At 46.4% G+C, this 21,368-nt stretch overlaps 1 protein-coding gene across 7 annotated transcripts in view; it reads right to left on the minus strand.

Moving 5' to 3' along the window:
* TNRC6A (trinucleotide repeat containing adaptor 6A) overlaps nt 1-21,368 on the minus strand; it is a 331,359-nt gene that overhangs the window by 157,950 nt on the left and 152,041 nt on the right. For 6 of the 7 annotated variants that reach the window (XM_033914459.1, XM_033914462.1, XM_033914457.1 and 3 more), the window contains 2 exons: nt 6,261-6,425; nt 60-104 (listed from right to left, as the gene is read on the minus strand). In XM_033914459.1, coding sequence (XP_033770350.1) covers nt 60-104; nt 6,261-6,425 — 210 coding nt within the window. The remainder of the gene's footprint in view (nt 1-59; nt 105-6,260; nt 6,426-21,368) is intronic. The other variant, XM_033914460.1, reaches the window with a different exon arrangement.

A 21,368-nucleotide genomic window follows, 5' to 3' on the forward strand; every position in this document is an offset into this window, starting at 1 on the left:
AAGGAGCTGAGAGAGAGATTATAGAAACCAGCTATAGGGACAGAGTAGAAAAATCCTACCTCCAGTGTGGCAATGTCTGTGCAGCCTTGGAAGAGGGAGGTCACCTGAAAAGAGAGCATCATTTTGGTGAGGCAAGAAGTGATCCTATAGCCAAGGTCTTTCCCTATAGAGGATGTAATATCCTTACACCTAGGGTGTAATCTTCAGGGTAATTCTGCCCAAAAGCGAAGGGTTAGGGCAGCTGATTTGGTTGGAGATGTGACCATTAGGTGTGTAGACTGAAGGATGTCAGTTACCCAGCTAAGTACCAGTACTACTAGGTAAACCAACTGTACCAGTAGATACTTAAATTCTTGGGAGTCCTTATTAACTTTAGCTTGCAATCTGATAATCAGATCTCTAGTGCAGTCAAAAGAGAATTTTGTATTTTCAGAAAAATGAAGGCTGTTAGGCACAAATTGAATAAAGTTTGCATATGTTGATTCATGCTCTGTTGATTTCACAGCTGGACTATGGAAACAATTTATTTCTATCTACATTTATTTTTTATTTAAGCTGTAGGAATGCCTTCACTTGGTATTCTCCAAAATTTGGTAACACATCAACTTTTAAACAAACACCTGGTTGTCTGGATTCTCAATTTCTGGGGAAATACATTGAATCAGTCTCAAAACGAAATAGCAGGGGTAATCAAGCTCCTTTTACGATTGAAGTGTTTCTAGGACTTGGTGACAGAATGTCACTGCTATGTTTACTCAAAGTTGTCCAGAAATGACCATGTGATTATGTTCACCCATTGCAAAGATGCCATTGCTTTGGATGAGCTCTTCTCATATCACCACAATTCTTTCTCATTGCTGAAACTGAACCTTAGGTTTGTATACCGCACCATCTCCACAAGCGTAGAGCTCGGCACGGTTTACAGGGTTAGGTTGAAAAGGCGCTACAATGAAGGGTTATAGGAAAAGAGCTAGGAAGATAAAGGTCAGGGTACCAAAGAGCGGGATTGCTACCATCTTGCTTAAAGAACCTAAAACTATCAACTTTTTTGTTCATTTCTGCAATGTTATGAATTCTGACAGCATTTTTAACAATCCAAAATTTAAGAACTTACACTACTTAGTCTTACGACATGAATTTATTTATTTTGTTTTCTATTCGGTTTTCCCCAAAGAGCTCAGAACGGGTTATAGGTTAAACATACATACATAAACAGTTAACAGGTTACGATTTGCTATAACTACACAAGTAAAGTTTACGATACCAGTTATCCTAACTTGATACATACAAGGGGTATAACACCAATTACATAATATACAGTTTATAGGTTGCTATAAGGGCTATTTATATTTGTGTAATAGCTACAGTTTTCAGATTGATTAACTTAAATCATTAAGAATGTAATAGCAGCCACAATGGGTCAGACCAATGGTCCATCTAACCCAGCATCCTGCTTCTGACTGTGGCCAATCCAGGTCACAAGCACCTGGCAGAAACCCAAATACATATAGTAGCAACATTCCATGCTACTGATTACAGGGCAAGCAGTGCCTTCCCACATATCACTCTCAATAGTAGACTATGGACTTTTCCTCCAGGAACTTGTCCAAACCTTTAAACCTAGATATGCTACCTGCTTTTACTACAACCTCTGGCAACGAGTTTCAGAGCTTAAAGAAAGATTAGGTTTTTACCTTTGCTAATCTTCTTTTCTGTAGACATGACTGTCAGTCTTGACCAATGGGTATTTATCCTACCCAACCCATGAGGATCTGTAGGAACCCAAATTTGTATCTCTCGGCTCCTCCCCCCTTACACTCTGAGCTGTGCCTGAACTTCTCAGTCTGTTCCAAAGCAGTTGAATAGCCCAGGAATATAGACCGGTAAAACACATAACACAAGGAGCAGCCCCTGCAAAATATTTCTGTTCCGCTTGTTATGAAATAAGAGAAAGTTAGTCTGTAAACAATGAATAAACACCACAGAATGTATAAACTGTGCATGAACCAGCTGCATTGAAATCTTAGCTTATAACACACACACTGTAAAGAAAGTACAGTGGTAACATAGCGAGCATAATTCATTCCAAAAACATGCTCATAAACTAAACGCTCTTATATCAAAACGAGTTTCCTCATAGAAAATAAGGGAAACTCAGATGATTCATTCCACATCCCAAAAACAGACCACCCCAACACCCCCGAGGCCACTGGCGCTACTGGCTTCCATACCACCCCAACCCACCCCGGGAACCAGCTTCTCTCCCCCCGTGACACATCCCCAAAACAGCACATACCCCCCCCCCCCCCCCCCAAGACCACTGGGTCTGCTCGCTTCACCCCACACCCCCAGGAACTGGCTTCGCTCCCCCTGTAGCCCACCGCCAAACCCTTACCTGCAGCGGACAGCAGCATGCGCCAACCCACAGGACATATGAGTGCCGGTGCCGAAAGAGCCTACCGCTGATCCATGCTGGGCTGCTGCGGGGCCTTGAGCGTCTGCGCATGCTCAAGGCCTTCTGGCTCCCACCCTCTCCGAGATTCTCATGAGATGGTGGGGTGGTGTGGGGGCTCACATATCGAGTCAATGCTCGGTTTGCGAGTCAAAGTTTGCAGGAGTGTTTTGTTTGTCTTGCAAAACACTTGCAAACCGCGTTACTTGCAAACTGAGATTTGACTGTACTTCTAGAAATCTTCGCCTCCTGAACCCCCAAAAGCAAAGAGGAAAAAACATGTTGTTCGACTGTCCAGGCCAGACTAAGGAAAAAAATCAGGCTTACCAACTGACCAGGCAAGCATCAAGACTAACAATCATTTCTAGAGGAAAGACAATTAGTAAAGGTAAGAGCCTAATCTTTCATTTCTGTGCAATGTGACTGTCAGTCTTGACCAGTGGAATGTACAAAAGCATTCCCCTAAGAAAAGGGTGGAATGTATGACTTGTTGCCAGCACAGTGGCACCAAAAGTAGAATCAGCTCTTGCTGCTATATTCACCCAATAGAATCTGCTAAAAGTGTGAATGTGGGATCATGGTACAGCTTTACAAATCTCAGGTGAGACTGTCTTAGCTTCTGCCAATGAAGCCGCCATGCCTCTGGCTGAATGGGCTTAAGCCCTGCCAGAGGGGGCTTGGCACTGCCGATATATGCAGAGGAAATCACAAACCGGATCCACCTGGTGATAGTTGCCTTTGAGGCCAATTTCCCTCGGTGTACCGCCCCTTTCAGGACAGGCGAAACTCAGTCATCTCCAAGTATTGAATGGGGACTCTATGAATGTAGGACACTGCGGATTTCTGTCTTCCTTTTTCACTCCCATTGGTGAGAAGGCTGGGAGGCATACTTCCTGATTCACATGGAACATGGAAACCACCTTCAGCAGAAAGGAAGGAACAGTGCGCAATGATACTCTGGTCTCTGATATTCAGAGGAAAGGTTCCTTGCAGAACAAGGCCTGCAATTCTGATACTTGTCTGGCTGAGGCAATGGCCACCAAAAACACGGTCTTAACAGTTAAGATTTGTGAGTGAAGCCTCTTTCAAAGGCTCATAGGGGGCCCGAGCAAGTGTTCTGAGGACAATATAAGAACATAAGAATTACCGCTGCTGGGTCAGACCAGTGGTCCATCGTGCCCAGCAGTCCGCTCCTACAGTGGCCCTTAGGTCAAAGACCATGCCCTGAGACTAGCCTCACCTGCATATGTTCTGGTTCAGCAGATTCCAAGACAGGAAAGGCTGATGTACAGGTGGCCAGATCCTCAAAGCCCCCTTCAAAAATCTGGACATATCTGGAAGAGATGTTTGAGACCGGCAACCCGACTATTGTCAAAAGCACAAGCAGCTGGTGATCTGGACTTGAGAGAGGTCACTGATAGGCCCTTGTCCAGGCCCTCCTATAGAAATGCAAGTACCATAGGAATGGGAGCCTCTGAAGGCTAAGCCTGTCATTGGCTGCACCAGTGCTGGGAACATTTCCAAGCTTTCGCACAGGCAGAAATGGTAGAAGGTTTCTTGGAATTCACGAGGGTGGTGATCACTAGATCAGAATACTATTTATGCTCTAGAGCCGAGTACTCAATAGCCACTCTGTAAGACCAGAGCGGTCCGAATCCCCCAGAAGAACCAGCCCCTGAGATAAGAGGTAGGAGAGATAAGGCAATTGGAGACCCCTGTCCACTTGCAGATGCATTAGGTCTGCATACCAAGACCTTTGCAGCCAAAACGAAGTGATTAGAATCACCTGTCCCTTGTGGGTGGCAATCCTGCGATTTACTCTTCCTATCATCAGCTACAGAGAAAACACAAAGCAGCCCTCTGAGGCCAGAGCCGGACCAGCGCATCCATCCCTGTTCTTCCTGGCTCGAGGTTTTGACTGGATAACTGAGCAGCCTTCCTGTTGGAAGTGGTGGCCATGAAGCCAAATATCAGATGCCCCCAGTGCCTCCTGAAAGAGAGACCACTCCACCAGATCCAGAGTCTGCTAACTTAGAAAGTCTGCCTAGACATTGTTCATCCTGGCCACATGAGCTGTGGAGAGGGTCACCAAAATAGCATGCAAGCTTTTCGACTGAGAGGGGCGCTTCTGGTGCCTCCCTGCCTGTTGACATAGGCCACCGTAGTGGCATTGTCCGAGAACACCCAGACTGCCTTGCCCCTGAGAAGATCCTCCAGAGACCGAAAGGCTAACCGGATCGCTCTCAGCTCCAAATGGTTGATGGACTAATGCTCTTCCCGATGCACATTGGGAAGAATAATCCAAATCATAGTTACCGGATACTAGGGTCCACCTTGCAGGTCAGCACTCAACAAAAAAGATCTGGATGTCATCATGGACAATATGCTGAAACCTTCCACTCAATGTGCAGCAGTGGCCAAGAAAGCAAACAAGCTGCTAGGAATTATTAGAAAGGGATGGTAAACAAGACTAAGAATGTTACAATAGTGCGACCTCACCTTGAGTATTGCTTTCAGTTCTGGCCTCATCTCCAAAAAGAAAAGGTACTAGAAAAGGTTCAAAGAAGAGTGACCAAGATGATAAAGGGGATGGAACTCCTCTCTTATGAGGAAAGACTAAAGAGGTCAGGGTTCTTCAGCTTGGAAAAGAGACGGCTGAGGGGAGATATGATCGAAGTCTACAAAATCCTGAGTGGTGTAGAACAGGTACAAGTCTATTTTTTTTACTGCATCAAACTTTACAAAGACTAGGGGACCACTCAAAATTACAGAGTAATACTTTTAAAACCAACAGGAGGAAATATTTTTTCACTCATAGAATAGTTAAGCTCTGGAATACGTTGCCAGAGGATGTGGTAAGAGAGGTTAATGTAGCTGGTTTTGAAAAAGGTTTGGACAATTTCCTGGAGGAAAAGTCCATAAACTGCGGTTGCGACAGACATGGGAGAAGCCACTGCTTGCCCTGGATCGGCGGCATGAAATGCTGCTACAATTTGGGGTTTTGCCAGGTACTTGTGACTTGGATTGGCCTCTGCTAAGACGGGATACTGGGCTAGATGGACTACTGGTTTGACCCAGTAAGGCTATTCTTATGTTCATTAGTGTAACTGGGTTTAAAAAGGTTTAAGGGGAAGAGAAAGGGATCATGCATATTGCCTTTCAGTGGTTACAATAAAAGCAATTTACATATTATATACAGATGCTTATTTTGTAGCTGGGCAATGGAGGGTTAAATGACTTGCCCAGAGTCACAAGAAACTGCAGTGGGAATCAAACCCAGTTGCCTAGGTTCAGAGGCCACTGCATTAGCCACTAGGCTACTCCTTTCGATAAAATCCTGGAAGAAAAGTCCATAAGCTTAAGTTAGCCCAGGGGAAAACCACTGCTTATTTTGTGGTAAGTAACGTGGAACCTTACTATCATTTAGAATCCTTCTAGGTATCTGTGAACTGGATTGGCCACTGTTGTAAACAGGATACAAGGCTAGATGGACCTCTGGTCTGATTTAATAAGGCAATTATGTTCTTAATGTACAAACTTCTCTGGTTTACTCATTCTGCTGAAACGTTTCCAAGGTGGTAGCAATCTAGCAGCTCTATAGCAAAAGGAAGCCTCCCTCTGCAGCACTAGTTGTTTGCTGGATACAGACCTTCCAATATGGCCCAGAGCCTCATTTCATTAACTATCATGGACTTATAGAAACCATCTTTTAATACTGGATCTCTTGTAAAACCACATGTTGGCTTTTATTTAATCTATGCCCAATATAACATTCTCATCTGTATATCCAGTTCAATTTTCAGCATACCAGATTTATTTGAAGCCTGTGCGCCCAAAGGAGAGTTCTCCCAACCTGAGGAGCCTGTCACTCCCCAGTGTGCACCATCTGTTTCCATAGGTTTACCCCAGGCAGTTGTTCCATTATCTATAGTAGTTACAGGAACAGGAACCTCTGTCCATGGTTCTCCCCAACCTTTTTAAAAACAAGACACAAAATAAGAAACCCAAAGATTTGTTTCTCTAATATTAGAGATAAAAAGGAAAAGATGCACTAGTGAATTAGAAATAACCACAAACAAAAGGCCCTATGAAATGACAAGTTGCAGAAAAAAAAATTCTATTGAGAGAGCGAGAGCAAATAAGCTTACAAACTTTAACCTGCATGCAAAATACAATACAATACAAAATTCTACTTGATGTGCTAAATAAGGAGAAATTAGGTTCTTACCTGCTAATTTTCTTTCTTTTAGTTGTGCTTCCCTCTAATCTAACCAGTCTGTTCTCAGTCTCAAAGCATTTGTGGTAAGCTGTTGCCAGTCTTCCCTTGGTTAATGTAGGCCTTTTGAAGTTGTTTAGTGACCTTTTTGTCCCCGTCTGGTGCCGGACTGAGCTTGGGGGCAGGGCAGGATTAATTTGTAGAGGGCCCCTAGGCACACAAGTACACTGGGCCCCCTGCCCCGCCCCACTACACCATGCGCCCAGGCGGAAACAGGAAGCTGTGTCAGAGGGAAGCTTTGGGCAAGCAGCACCACTTGCACAATTACAGTTCCCGTTGCCTTTCTTACCCGCGTTGCTTGCTTGTCTTACTTTCTGTCAATGAGGGGGGGTTTGCCGATTGGGGTGGGGCCCGCGTTGCCGATCGATGCTGGAGGGGCCCATCGCTGTTTGGAAAAAATCAATGTTGATGCCTTCCTTCATCGGGCCCCCCTGACCTTTTTGGGCCCTAGGCACATGCCTACTTGGCCTATTGGTTAATCCCGTCCTGCTTGGGGAGACCCTTTCGGAGCTCCATCCAACCTCGGGTGTATCACACTGGCCGGGTCATGAGTTGAGTCCCCCCCCCCAATTTTCTCCACCTCCCCAAAATCTTTCTAGAGGTGCCTCAGCTGTAAGCCTTGCCACTGATACCGGCAAGGCATATGGCTCAGAAAGCCAGTGGAGTCTGTTCTGACAGGAAAAAAAAATTCCTGAGTCAGTGCCAATCTGAAGGGAGCCTTCAATTTACTAATTGAGTTTTTGTTGTTAACCAGCACTTTTCTTTCAGCTAGGTCGTGTATTGCACAATGAGCACTTTTAAAGGGAAAAAGTGTTCATTGTGCTCCAGATACGAGTCAATGCGGCCAGCCTGTGCTCACAGTGTGCCAGCCACCGCAAAGGGGAATCCTTATCGGCTTTGGGTGCTGGCGTACAGGGATCCCCTTCACGAGTACCTCTCATGTCGGCAGCCGACAGCGGGGAAGACAAGGCCTCCTTCGCCACGATTCCCCCAGCTGCCAACGGTCAGGGAAATACGGTTTCCCTTTCCGCTGATGCTACTGGGGACTCCCTTACAGCTGCTGCCAGCTTGCCTGCTTTAGCAGCTGGAGTGGTTCAGGCTTCTCAATTGCTACAGGCCTTGGGGGCATTTTTTTCAGTGGACTTTGCTTCGATTTTGGCGGGAAACACCTCCATTTCGTCTGAAGCCTCAGATGACCTTACCCCTGTATTGGAGAGACAAGGGCAGGTTTCTATGGGGTCCACTGCTTTGGCAGTGAGTCCCATTGGGCAGCCAGGGGGGTTTTCTCTTAATTTTGTTTTAGCTTTGTGCAAGGCTTATCTTCAGGCGGCCAGGGGTCCTGCATCCACCCTGGGGGGGGAGTTTTCCCTCTGCGCCCACTCTGGTTCGGCCCCACTCAGCGTCGGTTTCATCCCCGTCTCCTCCTCTTTTGTCCAAGCGGCCGAGGGTCTCTTGAGACGATGATTTTTTGTATGAGGAGCTGTTTTCGCTTGATGAGGACCTGGATTCCTTGGTGGACCTCTAGGATCCTCTCGGTGGGACGGATTCCACTGGCGATGGTTTTTCGGTTCTGCCAGCTGGCGAGGATTCGTTGGTGGTGCGCATCCATCAGCGGGAAGAGCTCCAGGAGCTTATTCTGCAGATTACTTCAGTGTTACGCTTCAAAGAAGACGCAAAGGAGCCCCCGTGTGTAGTGGACCCCCTACTTTGGGGGATCCGCTCAGCCTCCTGCTCTTTTCCTATGCATCAGTATATTCGGGATATTGTGCTTGCGCAGTGGAAGGAACCAGAGTCACCCTTTCTTTTTGCACACTCTATGGCTCGCCTGTAACCCATCCCGGAAGGAGATACGGGTACCTTGAAGTCGCCGGTGGTGGACGCGGCATCTTTGATGGACTCTGAGGAACGTAGGTTGGAGTCTCTTCTGTCCAAGCAGCAATGTATGGCGGTCTGGTGGCTCATGCTTGTTATCGGTGGGCCGAGCGGGTCCTTGATCATGAGTCTGAACAGGCAGTTGCCAAAATTGAGATGGGTGCTTCTTATCTTTCAGATGCCATGTATGAGCTGTTGCAGGCGTTTGCCAAATCCATGGCTCTCGGGGTGGCCACTCATCATACCCCATAGCTCCAGGGTGGTTGGCGGATGGGCATCTAAGGCTAAGCTGACAACATTTTCCTTTCAGGGGGTTTTCTTGTTTGGCGAGGATTTGGATAAGTTGGTTCAGACTTTAACAGACTCTAAGCTGCCCCATATCTTAGTGAAGACCGTGCCCGTCCACCCATTTGCATGATTTCCACAGATACCGCCCTGATCAAGGGGCAGCTTCTTTTCCTGCCGCCGGGTCTCACTTGGGCCATTTGTTTCAGTGCATGCAGTCCTTTTGGGGGGCCTCCACTGGTTCTCCTGCCGCCTTTCCTGGTGCCAGTGGGCGCCCGGTTATATGATTTTTACCAGGGGTGAGCCGAGATCACAACAGATCAGTGGGTCCTGGAGGTGATTTGGGACGGCTATGCTCTGGAGTTTTCCCGCTCTTTGCCAGATCACTTCTTGCTTTAACTTGTCAGACGGCATGGAAGCAGCGGGCTTTTTGCCAGACGCTTCAAAGGTTGCTAGACCTCAAAGTGGTAGTTCCAGTGCCTCCTCAGGAGTGTTGCACCAGCTGGCATTCTATTTACTTCGTGGTGCCCAAGCAAGAGGGCCCATCTTGGATCTGAAGGGGGTCAACAGGACCCTCCGGGTCCTGTTTTTTCGCATGGAGACCCTGAGATCTGTCATTCTGGTGGTTCAGCCGGGGAAATTCTTGACCTCTCACGATCTGCTGGGGCTTACTTGCATGTTCTGATTCGTGCCTTCTATCAGCAGTTCCTTCGCTTTGCGATCTTGGGACAGCACTATCGGTTCACCAAGATTATGAGCCTTACGCAAAGAGGGCATTCTGGTTCCCCCCCCCCCCCCCCCCAATCTGGATGACTGGTTGATCCGAGCAAAGTCCTTTCAGGAGAGCTCCCGAGTTACAGCTCAGGTTGTAGAGTTCCTGCAGTCGCTGGGATGGGTAGTCAACCTGTCCAAGAGCCAGTTTGCTCCGTCACAGCGCATGGAATATCTTGGGGTTCTCTCGATACCAGCTTGGGGAAGGTCTTCCTACTGGAGGCCTGAGTGGTCAAGTTGCAGTTGCAGATTTGCCTTCTGATGGCTTCCTGGTGTCCTCTGGCACAAGTTCTCCAGGTTTTAGAGTCAATTGCAGCTTCCCTGGACGTGGTTCGGTGGGCCCGGGCTCACATGTGTACGCTTCAGTATGCTGTGCTGAAGCGATTGTTGTCCCAGTTGCACGATCTTGACTCTCCCGTTCCTCCTCAGGGGTTGGTTCGTCACAGTCTCCATTGGTGGCTCCATTCTTCCAATCAGGTGAAGGGAGTGAGTTTGGATTAGCCTTGGTGGACCGTGCTTCTCACGGACACCAATCTCCTTGGCTGGAGAGTTCAGTGTCTCGGTTGCTCAGCTTAGGACAGCTGGTCTCTGGAGGAGGCGTCTTGGTTGATCAATGTTCTAGAGACCAGAGCCATCAGACTGGCATTGCTAGTGTTCCAGATGTTGATGACAGGCAAGTCTGTTCGGGTTCTCTTGAGCAATGCTATGGTGGTGGCCTATGTCAATTGTCAGGGGGGAGGGGAACCAGGAGTCGTCTGGTGTGCTAGAAACCGGAGAGTGGTGTCTCGGTCTCGCAGTCTTCGAGTTGATTGTGTGGACTTGGTGGTCACCCGGTCATGGACCTGATGGCCACAAGTGTCAACTCCAAAGCGCCCCAATTCTTCAGTCAGTGCAGGTATGTTCAGGCCAAGGGGCTGGATGCCCTGATACAGCCTTGGCCGACCTCATGTACGTGTTTCCTCCGTGGATGATGGTATTTATTTATTTATTGAATTTTCTATACCGTTCTCCCAGGAGAGCTCAGAACGGTTTACATGAATTTATTCAGGTGCTCAAGCATTTTTCCCTGTTTGTCCCGGCGGGCTCAGACTCTATCTAATGGACCTGGGGCAATGGGGGGATTAAGTGACTTGCCCAGGGTCACAAGGAGCAGCGTGGGTTTGAACCCACAACCCTAGGGTGCTGAGGCTGTAGCTTTAACCACTGCGCCATTCTTCTTTGCATTGCTTGGAACCCCGGCTGCATGATCCTGGTGGCTCCGGACTAGCCTAGATGCCCGTGGTACGCAGATCTGGTTCATCATCTCTTGGCAGATCCTTTTCCGCTGCCCCTCCCGCACGACCTTCTGACTCAGGGTCCCATTCCAATGTTCGATACGGGTCCCTTTTGTCTTACAGCTTGCTCTTGAAAGAGAACGCCTAGGTAAAAAAGGTTATTCAGATAAAGTGATGTCAACTCTCTTGTGGTCCCGAAAGCTTTCCATTTCTCGGACTTGTGTGTGTATTTTGCTTATTTTTGAGGAGTGGTGTGCCGCACATGGAGTGGTTTCTTTTCGAGCCTCTTTGCCTCACATTTTGGAGTTCTTGCAGGATAGCCTGGACAGGGACATGGCCCTGGTCTTCTTTCCGGGTTCAGCTTTTGGCTTTGTCCGTTTTTCGCAGGTTGCTGCAGGGTGGGCACTTGACATCTATTCTGGACGTGATTCGCTTTTTTGAGGGCAGCCAAATTGCTTCAGCCTCTGGTGTGGCCTTCAGTTCCAGTTTTGGATCTCAATCTGGTCCTGTTCATGCTCATGCACCCTCCCTTTGAGCCCCTGGGTTCCTGCTCGTACTCTCAAGGCGGTCTTCCTTGAGGCCATTACTACTGAGAGACATCTTTCTGAGCTGCAGGCTCTCTCTTGTAAGCCTCCTTTCCTGGAGTTTTCTAGGGAGCGGGTTGTGCTGCGGCCTGTTCCTTCCTGTATGCCGAAGGTGGTTGTGCCTTTTCATATCAATCAGTCCGTGGTCCTCCCGGTCTTGAGTAGTCGGGAGGGCTCTTCGAAACAAAGACAGTTGCGTAAGTTGGATGTCTGTCGGGTTCTTCACTCTTATGTTCAACGGACCCAGGAGCTCTGGAAATTGGATCATCTTTTTGTTCTCTTAGCAGGTCCTTGTAAGGGGGATGGCGCTTCCAAGGCTACCATTGTGCAATGGATCAAGGAGACTATCGCTTCCGCATACCTTCTTCAGAAGAATCCTGTTCTGGACTATCTCAAAGCTCATTACACTCGGGATCAGGCAGTTTCTTGGGCTGAGTCGTCTCTGGTGCTCTAGTCAATATCTGTAAGGCTGCAGATTGGTCTTCTCTGCATTCCTTTGTGCGACACTACTGTGTGGACATTCAGGCATGTCAGAATGCGGTGTTCAGTGAGTAATAATAATAATAACTTTATTCTTGTATACTGCCATACCCAGAGAGTTCTAGGCGGTTCACATAGGTTAAACATGGATTACATGCAGTTAAGAGTTGGTTGAAGAGATTTACATAAATTAAGTATAGTTATGTGCATCGTTACATGCGGTTCACATAAATTAAACATAGTTACATGCAGTTAAGTAATAGTTGAACAGAGTTGGGTGGAGTTAGGTGTTGAAAGGAGCAGGGATGCAGGCAGGGGAGAAGATAAAATTGGGGAGAAGGAAAAGGTGGGTCGGGGGGGAGGAGGGGCGAGATAGAGGGGGGAGGGGGGATCTATGAGGAGGGGGGCCATTAAGTGTTGTGGCTTTGGAAGAGGTGTGTTTTGAGTAGTTTTCTAAAGCTGGGGTAGGTTGGAGCCTCGAGGATTAATTGGGCTATCCATGGGTTTAGCTTGGCAACCTGGAAGGCGAGGGTTTTGTCGAAGAATTTGTTGGAGTGACAGAGTTTTAGGGAGGGGAAAGCAAATAACTGGATTCTGCGGGGGTTCTTGACTCTGTTATTCAGGATGAAGTGTGGGTTGATGTAGTTTGGGGTTAGGCCGAATACTGTTTTGTAGCAGAAACAAGCGAATTTAAATAGTACTCTGGATTCCAATGGCAGCCAATGAAGTTTGTGGTAGAAAGGGGTAACCTGGTCCCATTTTTTCAAGCCGAATATAAGGTGGACAGCGGTGTTTTGGATCATTCTGAGTCTTCTGGTGTTTTTCTTCGTGGAGCTCAGGTAAATGATATTACAATAGTCTAGTATGCTAAGAATGGAGGATTGGACTAGAAGGCGGAATGACGTGTCGTCGAAATATTTTTTTATGGTGCGTAATTTCCAGAGCGCCGAGAAGCTTTTCCTGACTGTATTGTCGGTGTGCTTCTCCAGGGTTAGGTGTTTGTCCAGTGTGACTCCTAGTATTTTTAGGGTTTGTTCGAGGGGAAAGGTCGATCCTTTTACTTGAATTGTGGTGTCTAATATTTTGTCTTTGGGGCTAGCAAGGAAAAATTTTGTTTTGTCGGGGTTTAGTTTCAGTCTGTAGGATTGAATCCAGAGTTCTATCTGGTTGAGTGTATTTGAGAGGGAGGTGAAGAATTCTGGTGTGAAGCTGGATAGCGGGATGACTATAGTGATGTCATCTGCGTAGATGAAGAATTTGAGTCTGTGGCTCTGCAGAAGATTACCCAGGGAGGCAAGGTAGACATTGAACAGGGTGGGGGACAGGGGGGAGCCCTGCGGAACACCACAGGAGTTGTCCCAGCTGTATGAAAAGGAGTCATTTTTGAATACTCGGTATGATCTGTTTCTTAGGAATCCCTGGAACCAGTTGAGGACCTGGCCGGAGATGCCGATGAGTGCAAGGCAGTCTAAAAGAATGTTGTGGTCGACCAAGTCGAAAGCACTGCTCAGGTCGAGTTGCACGATCAATGTGCTGGAGCCCTGGCTGAAGAGTGTGTGTAAATTGTCTAGAAGAGAGGCTATGATGGTTTCGGTACTGTGGTCAGCGCGGAAACCTGATTGATTTTCGTTTAGGATGTTGAATTTTTCCAGATATGTGGTTAGCTCGGTATTTACCACCCTTTCAGTTATTTTGGTGAATAGTGGGATACTTGCAATTGGTCTGTAATTAGACGGTGAGTTGGGTGGTTCTTTTGTGTTTTTTATAATTGGGGTTATCGAAATATGGCCCTGTTCTGCTGGAAAGCTTCCTGTGGATAGAAGGTGGTTTGTCCATGCCAGCATACTGGCTTTGAAGTGGATCGGTGCAGTTTTCAGGATGTGTGGGGGGCAGGTATCCAGTCTGCAGAAGGAGTTGGTGTATTTGTTAAAGTATTTGTTGAAGGTATGCCAGTCGATGGTAGTGAATTGATTCCAGCTTAGGTCCGTTCTGGACCCTGGGTCTCGTGTAGTCCTGTCTGTGTCCGGCAGGATAGGGAAATCCCCGTGGGGGTTTGGGGGGGAAGTTAACGATGATCTTAGTTTCTGTGTCTTACAGTTGAAGAAGTCTGCTAGGGTGTTAGCGGTTAATGAAGATTCGTCATCGTGGTTTTCGGTGAGTGTCTCTAGATTGTAGAGGTCGTTGACCAGTTTAAAGAGGTTGCTACTGTTGTTTGTGACATTTCAGATTTTGTGGGCATAGAAGTTTTTTCGTTTTTCCGTGATGAGATTTTTGTAGTTTTTTAGTTTGAGTCTTCAAGCTACTCTGTGCTCCTGGGTTCCAGATTTAATCCAAATTCTTTCTAATTTTCTAAGGTCCTTTTTTAACAATTGTAGCTCTGAGTCAAACCATCCCTCTTGGTTTGGGGTTCTGATTCTACGTGTTTTTATGGGGGCTATTTCGTCTAGAATGTTTGTGCTGTCTTTGGTCCAGGAGGTCATAAGTTGGTCTAGTTCTTCATTTTGTTTAACAGTGGTTTCATAGTGGGACCAGAATTCAACCGGGTCGATCTTACCTCTGGAGGTGTGAGTTTTGGTGTTTCTTTTTTTGCTGTTTTTGGTGGTTTTTTGTTGGCCCTGAATGGTAAAGCTACATAGTTTATGGTCGGACCATAGGGAGTCGGACCAGTTGTCTTGGTTCCAGAGGAATTTGGGATTGATTTGTTCGTTGGTGGCGAATGTCACCAGATCTAGTTGGTGGCCTCTTTCGTGGGTTTTGGTGGGTGGGGGTTTGAAGTATCCTAGTTGGGAGATTAGTGACCAGAAGTCTGATATATCTGGCTGGTCTGTCTGCTCCAGGTGAATGTCAATGTCTCCGCATTATAGGTTGTATGGACTTGCTAATGAGTTAGTTAGTAGGCATTCTGCGAAGTCCTCCTTGGCTAAAGTCCATTTATTGGGTGGGATGTAGAACAGTGTGACTGTTAGGGAGGAGGCCAATGACTTTGAGGTTAGTGAGATGGCTAGGGTTTCAGAGTTGGAGGAAGATTTGGAGTTAAGAGTGGTGCAGTTTAGGTGGTCTCTGTAGATTATTGCTAGACCTCCTCCCCTTCCCCAAGTTCTGGCTAGGGATAAGATCTTGAATCCTTGGGGAAGACAATCTTTGATAATAATGTCTTTATCTGATAGCAGCCAGGTTTCCATGAGTAGGACTAGGTCGGGGTTGGTTTCGGTTAGCCAGTCTTTGATAAGAATGGATTTATTTCTCATCGATCTTATGTTTAGGTAGAATCCTTGGAGGGTTTGGGTGTTAGTGAGGTCTGTTGGGGGGAAGTGAGAGTAGGCTAGTTTTTTCAGTGTTCTATGTATTTTTTTGCGGGGCTTGGTTGATTTGTGTGAGGGGGGGGAATTGAGGTGGGGGAAGAACCTGTGTCCATGGGTGAACTTATTTCTGGATAGTTGTAAGGCGTGTGTGATGTGATGGTGTGGAATTTGGTTTTTACCATGCGGTGTGAGGAGTGAAGAACTGGAATAGGGGCAGAGTAAATTGGGTCAGCTGTGCAGATCTTGATGGTAAGTAGAGAAAGTAGGAGTAGTGTGGCACATTGGTGGGAGTTTGGTCGGGCCATGGTGGCGCGTTTGTGGGTGAGTGGAGGGGGGTGTGTGCGAGGTTGTGGGGCAAGTTAGGTCGGGTTGAGAAAAGTGTTTGTCTGGGTGCTGTAGCCGTTTATGATATTGCATAGTTTGGCATCATCAGCGAATAAGGTTACCTTACCTTGAAGCCCTTGAGTCAAATCCCTAATGAATATGTTGAAGAGGAGTGGACCCAGGACTGAGCCCTGCGGCACTCCGCTGGTCACTTCCGACGTTTTGGAGAGGGTACCGTTAACCATCACCCTCTGAAGTCTGCCACTTAGCCAATCTTTAACCCATGCAGTTAGTGTTACTCCTAACCCCATCGATTCCATCTTGTTCAGCAGTCTGCGGTGTGGGACGCTGTCAAAAGCCTTGCTGAAGTCAAGGTATACGACGTCTAAGGACTCTCCTGAGTCCAGCCTTCTTGTTACCCAGTCAAAGAAGCTAATAAGATTGGACTGGCAGGACCTACCCTTGGTGAATCCATGTTGACTGGGGTCCCAGAGATTCCCCTCATTCAAGACCGTATCTAATTTATGCTTAATTAGTGTTTCCATGAGTTTACACGCTATTGAAGTGAGACTCACCGGTCTATAGTTCGCAGCCTCAGCCTTGCAACCCTTTTTATGCAGAGGAATGACGTTGGCTGTTTTCCAGTCCAACGGAACTTTCCCTGTGCTTAGTGAAGGGTTGAAGAGCACGGCCAACGGTTCCGCCAGAACATCTCTCAATTCTCTAAGCACTCTTGGGTGTAAATTGTCCGGTCCCATGGCCTTGTTCTCCTTGAGCCTTGTCAGCTCGCTGTAGACGTCTTCAGGTGTGAACTCAAAATTCTGAAACGGGTCTTCCGCAATTTGTTTTGCCTTCAACTGTGGTCCGTGTCCCGGTGCCTCACAGGTGAACACTGAGCAGAAATATTCATTTAGTATTTCGGCTTTTTCAGAATCCGCCACTGTGTAGTTTCCGTCCGGTCTTCTAAGGCGTACTATGCCGTCTGTGTTCCTTTTCCTATCACTAATATACCTGAAGAAAGATTTGTCCCCTTTTTTAATGTTTTTTGCCAAAGTTTCTTCCACTCGAAGTTTGGCCTCCCTAACTGCTGTTTTGACCGCTGCGGACCTGGTCTTATATTCTACTTTAGTTTCCCTTCTCTGCGTACGTTTGTAGGAAAGAAATGCTATTTTCTTTTCCTTAATGAGGTGCGAGATCTTCTCAGTGAACCATTGGGGTTTATTGTTTCTTTACCGTTTGTCTACCGATTTTATGTAGCGATTAGTAGCTTCGTGTATGGATGATTTCAGGTACGACCACATAGCTTCCACATTACCGGTCTCTGCTTGGTCCTGCAGCGTCTGATGGACGAAATCTCCCATGCGTGTGAAGTCGGTGCCCCGGAAGTTAAGTACCTTTATTTTTGTGATTGATTTAGGGAATCCTTTCCTAAGGTTGAACCATACCATGTTATGGTCGCTGGAGGCTAGCGTATCTCCTACCAAGACCTCTGAGATGCTTTCCCCGTTGGTGAATACCAGGTCAAGGATCGCCTGGGCCCTAGTGGGCTCCGTTACCATCTGTTTTAGTTGTGCACCGTTTATGGAGGCCAAAAGCCTCTTGCTGCTACTGGTGGTTGCTGAAACAGAACGAGACTTAGGGGTGATCGTCAGTGAGAACATGAAGACTGCCAATAAAGTGGAGTAAGCTTCATCCAAGGCAAGGCAAATCATAGGTTGCATACGCAGGAGTTTCGTCAGCCTAAGCCTGAAGTCATTATGCCATTGTATAGATCCATGGTGAGGCCCCATCTGGAATACTGTGTGCAATTCTGGAGGCCGCATTACTGTAAGGATGTGCTGAGACTGGAGTCGGTCCAGAGAATGGCCACCTGGTTGGTCTCGGGCCTCAAGGATCTCCCGTACGAGGAACAGCTGGATAAGTTGCAGCTGTACTCACTCGAGGAACGCAGAGAGAGGGGTGACATGATCGAGACATTCAAGTATCTCATGGGCCCCATCGAGGTGGAAGAAGATATCTTCTTTTTCAAGGGTCCCGCGGCAACAAGGGGGCATCCGTGGAAAATCAGGAACGGGAAACTGCACGGGGACACCAGGAAATTCTTTTTCACTGAAAGGGTGGTTGATCGCTGGAATAGTCTTCCACTTCAGGTTATTGAGGCCAGCAGCGTGCCTGATTTTAAGGCCAAATGGGATAGACACGTGGGATCTATTCACAGAGAAAGGTAGGGAAGGGTCATTGGGGTGGGCAGACTAGATGGGCCTTGGCCCTTATCTGTCATCTATTTCTATGTTTCTATGATTCACAGGAAATGTATGAATATTTCTGTGGGTCCTAGTATTTTTCTAGGGTTGAGGAGCTGAAAGAACAGCGGCTATGGCTCAGCTGGCGAGTTGTGGGGACATTTGCTGAAGGGGCTTTATCTATGCAATTTCCAGCAGTATTGCTCTATGCTAGTTGTTACTCCTGTTCGGAGTGTTGTTACTGTTCTACTTAGCACTTAGTTCTGCTTGACTATTCAGCAGACTGGTTAGATTAGAGGGAAGCACAGCTACTTGTATTACACCCATAATGTAATGCCTCAGTCTCTACCTGCTGGTCATGGTGAGCTATTACCATCAGTGAACTGTACCAGTCTGGAGAGGCACTAAATAAAGGAGGCTTTGTTTTTTACCTCCACAAGCTAATATTTGGCCATACTGACAAGGATAATACCAAACATACCACTAAGCACACTGCTACTGTTTGAAATCCCATTTGCTAAGCAACCAGAAGTGACGAGCCACTTAGTATGGGAGATTTCTTACCTTCTTAAATACACAATAAATCCCATCAAAGGGTATTCAAAAGAGATCGTGGAGGAAAATGGTCTCTCAAACCTACTTGGATACGGATATTGTAATCCGAGGATATCTTAATCCAATGCCAAGCTATCAAAGATTTAAGACTTCCATCACTGACCAGATTACCTCCACCTCCCTATTTGTGTAAATCAAGCTGTACTATATCATACATTAATTTTTGTTTTTTCTTACAAAGAGCAAAATTTCACTTATCTTTAAAGTGTGCAGAATACTGATAAGCCCGACGGGGACCCGTTTCGCCGCTAGACGTGGCTTTTTCAAGGGTTCTCAAGACACTTTATTCTAGCCTCCCGCTTCCCTGCCTAAATGAACCATTTCCTACTTAAAGGCATACAGTATCTCCTTCCACAGTTGGGAATCATACAGCTGAAAAGAAACCCTCAGATAGTAGCACTGCTAGGGGTTCTCACTAGTATCACGAGATACTGTCAGGGCTAATTACAAAGGTGAAGTGCCCCCAGCAGTTCTACTTCTACAAGCATGAGTGTCTTACCATTACTCTTGCTCAGAAAGACTGCAACCCTCAGAAAAATAGAGTCTGGGCTGGGGGGGAAGGCTTTTCTGGGTGGTTTTTAGTATGAGAAGACCTAACTTGAGAGATTCTCTCTTCTTCCCCAGGAAGCAAAAAAGGACAGACAGAGATACTCTGAATATGATTTATACTAATTAGCTTCTTTGGGCCACAACATGATTCTGACTACTACTGTGCACCAGGTCCTCACAGGTATGAACTAGAAGCAGTTTTATTAGATCCTACAAAATGGCACTGAAATTTGTGCATATCATACTTCTCAAAGGGAGTTTGCAAAGCCCTAATATGAAAGCACAGATAAGGCTCCTTTACCATAATTGCTTAAGTCATTGAATGGTAAACAGTTTACTACAGGGGCCCCAAAATGACCAGCATCTGGGTATAGTATACTTTAATCTTCATAGACACATAGTAGATGGGGGCACAAAGACCTATACAGTGCATCCATTATGCCCATGATAAACTCATAGCATAAGGGTATGTGAGCAAGATGAGTCTCTGGGGCCAGTATATTTAATCCGGACAGAATTCTGTGCAAAAAAATTAGCAAATTCTGCAAGTTTATTTGCCACAATTTAAACAAAATTTTGCTAATTATCCATAATCTATTTAAAACATTTAAAATAAAATGTTTTTCTTCTACCTTTGATGTCTGGATGTTTTTATTTTTCTATCATGTTGGTTCCAGTTTCTTTTTTCTGATTTCCTGTTGTCTGCTAATTCTCCTTTAAGTGGCTGCTATCCATCTGTCTTTTCTACTCTCACCTATCTATTCCCTTACTACACCTGCCTCAGACATATTGATCATTACTTTTTAGCTCTTTTCTGCCTCTTTCTTACCCTTCTCTTCTTTTCCACTTTTAAGCTACCAAACTAGGGGAATGGGCAATGAGATGAGAGAGATTCTCCATTCTCCAACACTACCAATACGGATTTAGGCCCAATTTCAGCACCGAGTCCCTCCTAGTTTCCTTAATTTCAAACGTGCAACAACTACACGCCCGAAACAAATTTGCTGTTCTCCTACAGTTCGATCTCTCCGCAGCTTTCGATGTCGTGCACCATGACATACTAATCTACCAACTTTCTGAGATAGGAATAGACTCCTTTGTCCTAAAGTGGTTCTCAAACTTCCTTCGCGCTCGTTCCTACAACGTCAACACAAACGGCTCCAAATCCGCTTCGTGGACACCATCCTGTGGTGTCCCACAGGGCGCTCCCCTATCCCCTATTCTCTTCAACATGTATATGACCTCCTTGAAGCTCCTCAAACTATCCCCCCTTGAAACAATTTACACATATGCAGACGATATCCTTATCCTCCTCGAAACAGATCAAAACCTTACAAACCTCCAAGAGAACATCACTTCATGCATAATGAGACTTCACGCCTGGTCCCTCTCTGTACAGATGAAATTAAATGAATCAAAAACAAAATTATTCTGGCTCGGCCCAAAATTAGCACACCTGCCCACCCTCTTCACTCTACTCACAGGCCCTGCTCTGCACCTTGAGTTCTCAAGCAAGGTCCTCGGCATCACTATCGATTCCTCCCTTTCCCTCAACGATCACCTGAATTCCTTGGCAAAATCATGTTTTTTCAGCCTCCACATGCTGAGGAAAGTTAGATCCTATTTTCACCAAAAACATTTCACCGTCCTTGTACAATCCATCATCCTATCCAAACTCGATTATTGTAATGCCATCTATTTATGCCTAACAAAAAAAAGTCTTTGCAGACTCCAACTTATTTAGAATACTGCGGCCAAGCTGATTTTTGCTAAACGCAAATCTGACCACGTCTCCCCACTACTTACCAATCTTCACTGGCTCCCAGTACTTTCCAGAATTCATTTCAAATGCTCCTGCCTAGCTTTCAAGATCATTCACGGCATCCTTCCGCCCCTAATCCCTCTATCCTTCCTCGCCCTGACGCCTGCTACCACCAGATCAGCCCACAGATATAAACTATCCTTCCCCTCTCTACACGACATCCTCCACGCAGGTAAACTGGGAAGATCCCTCCTCTCCAAAATCACGCCTTTGGAACGATCTCACTATCCCGCTGCTGAACCTGGGCTCCCTCCAACTATTCCGAAAAAAACTGAAAACCTGGCTTTTCTCTAGCATATAACATCTTTTCTCCTGTTTATATCCCCTCTTTTTATATGCTTTTGTAAATCCTTCTCCTGTCTCTTCTTATATTTTTAAGCTTTGTAAACCGTGTCGAGCTCCACTTCCGTGGAGATGATGCGGTATATAAACTTAAGGCTTAGTTTAGTTTAGATGGCAGATGAAGTTCAACGTTGAGAAATGTAAAGTATTGCATCTGGGAAGCAGAAACCTGAGGTA

The sequence above is a fragment of the Geotrypetes seraphini genome, chromosome 11 (assembly GCF_902459505.1).
Source record: "Geotrypetes seraphini chromosome 11, aGeoSer1.1, whole genome shotgun sequence".
Taxonomy (NCBI): domain Eukaryota; kingdom Metazoa; phylum Chordata; class Amphibia; order Gymnophiona; family Dermophiidae; genus Geotrypetes; species Geotrypetes seraphini.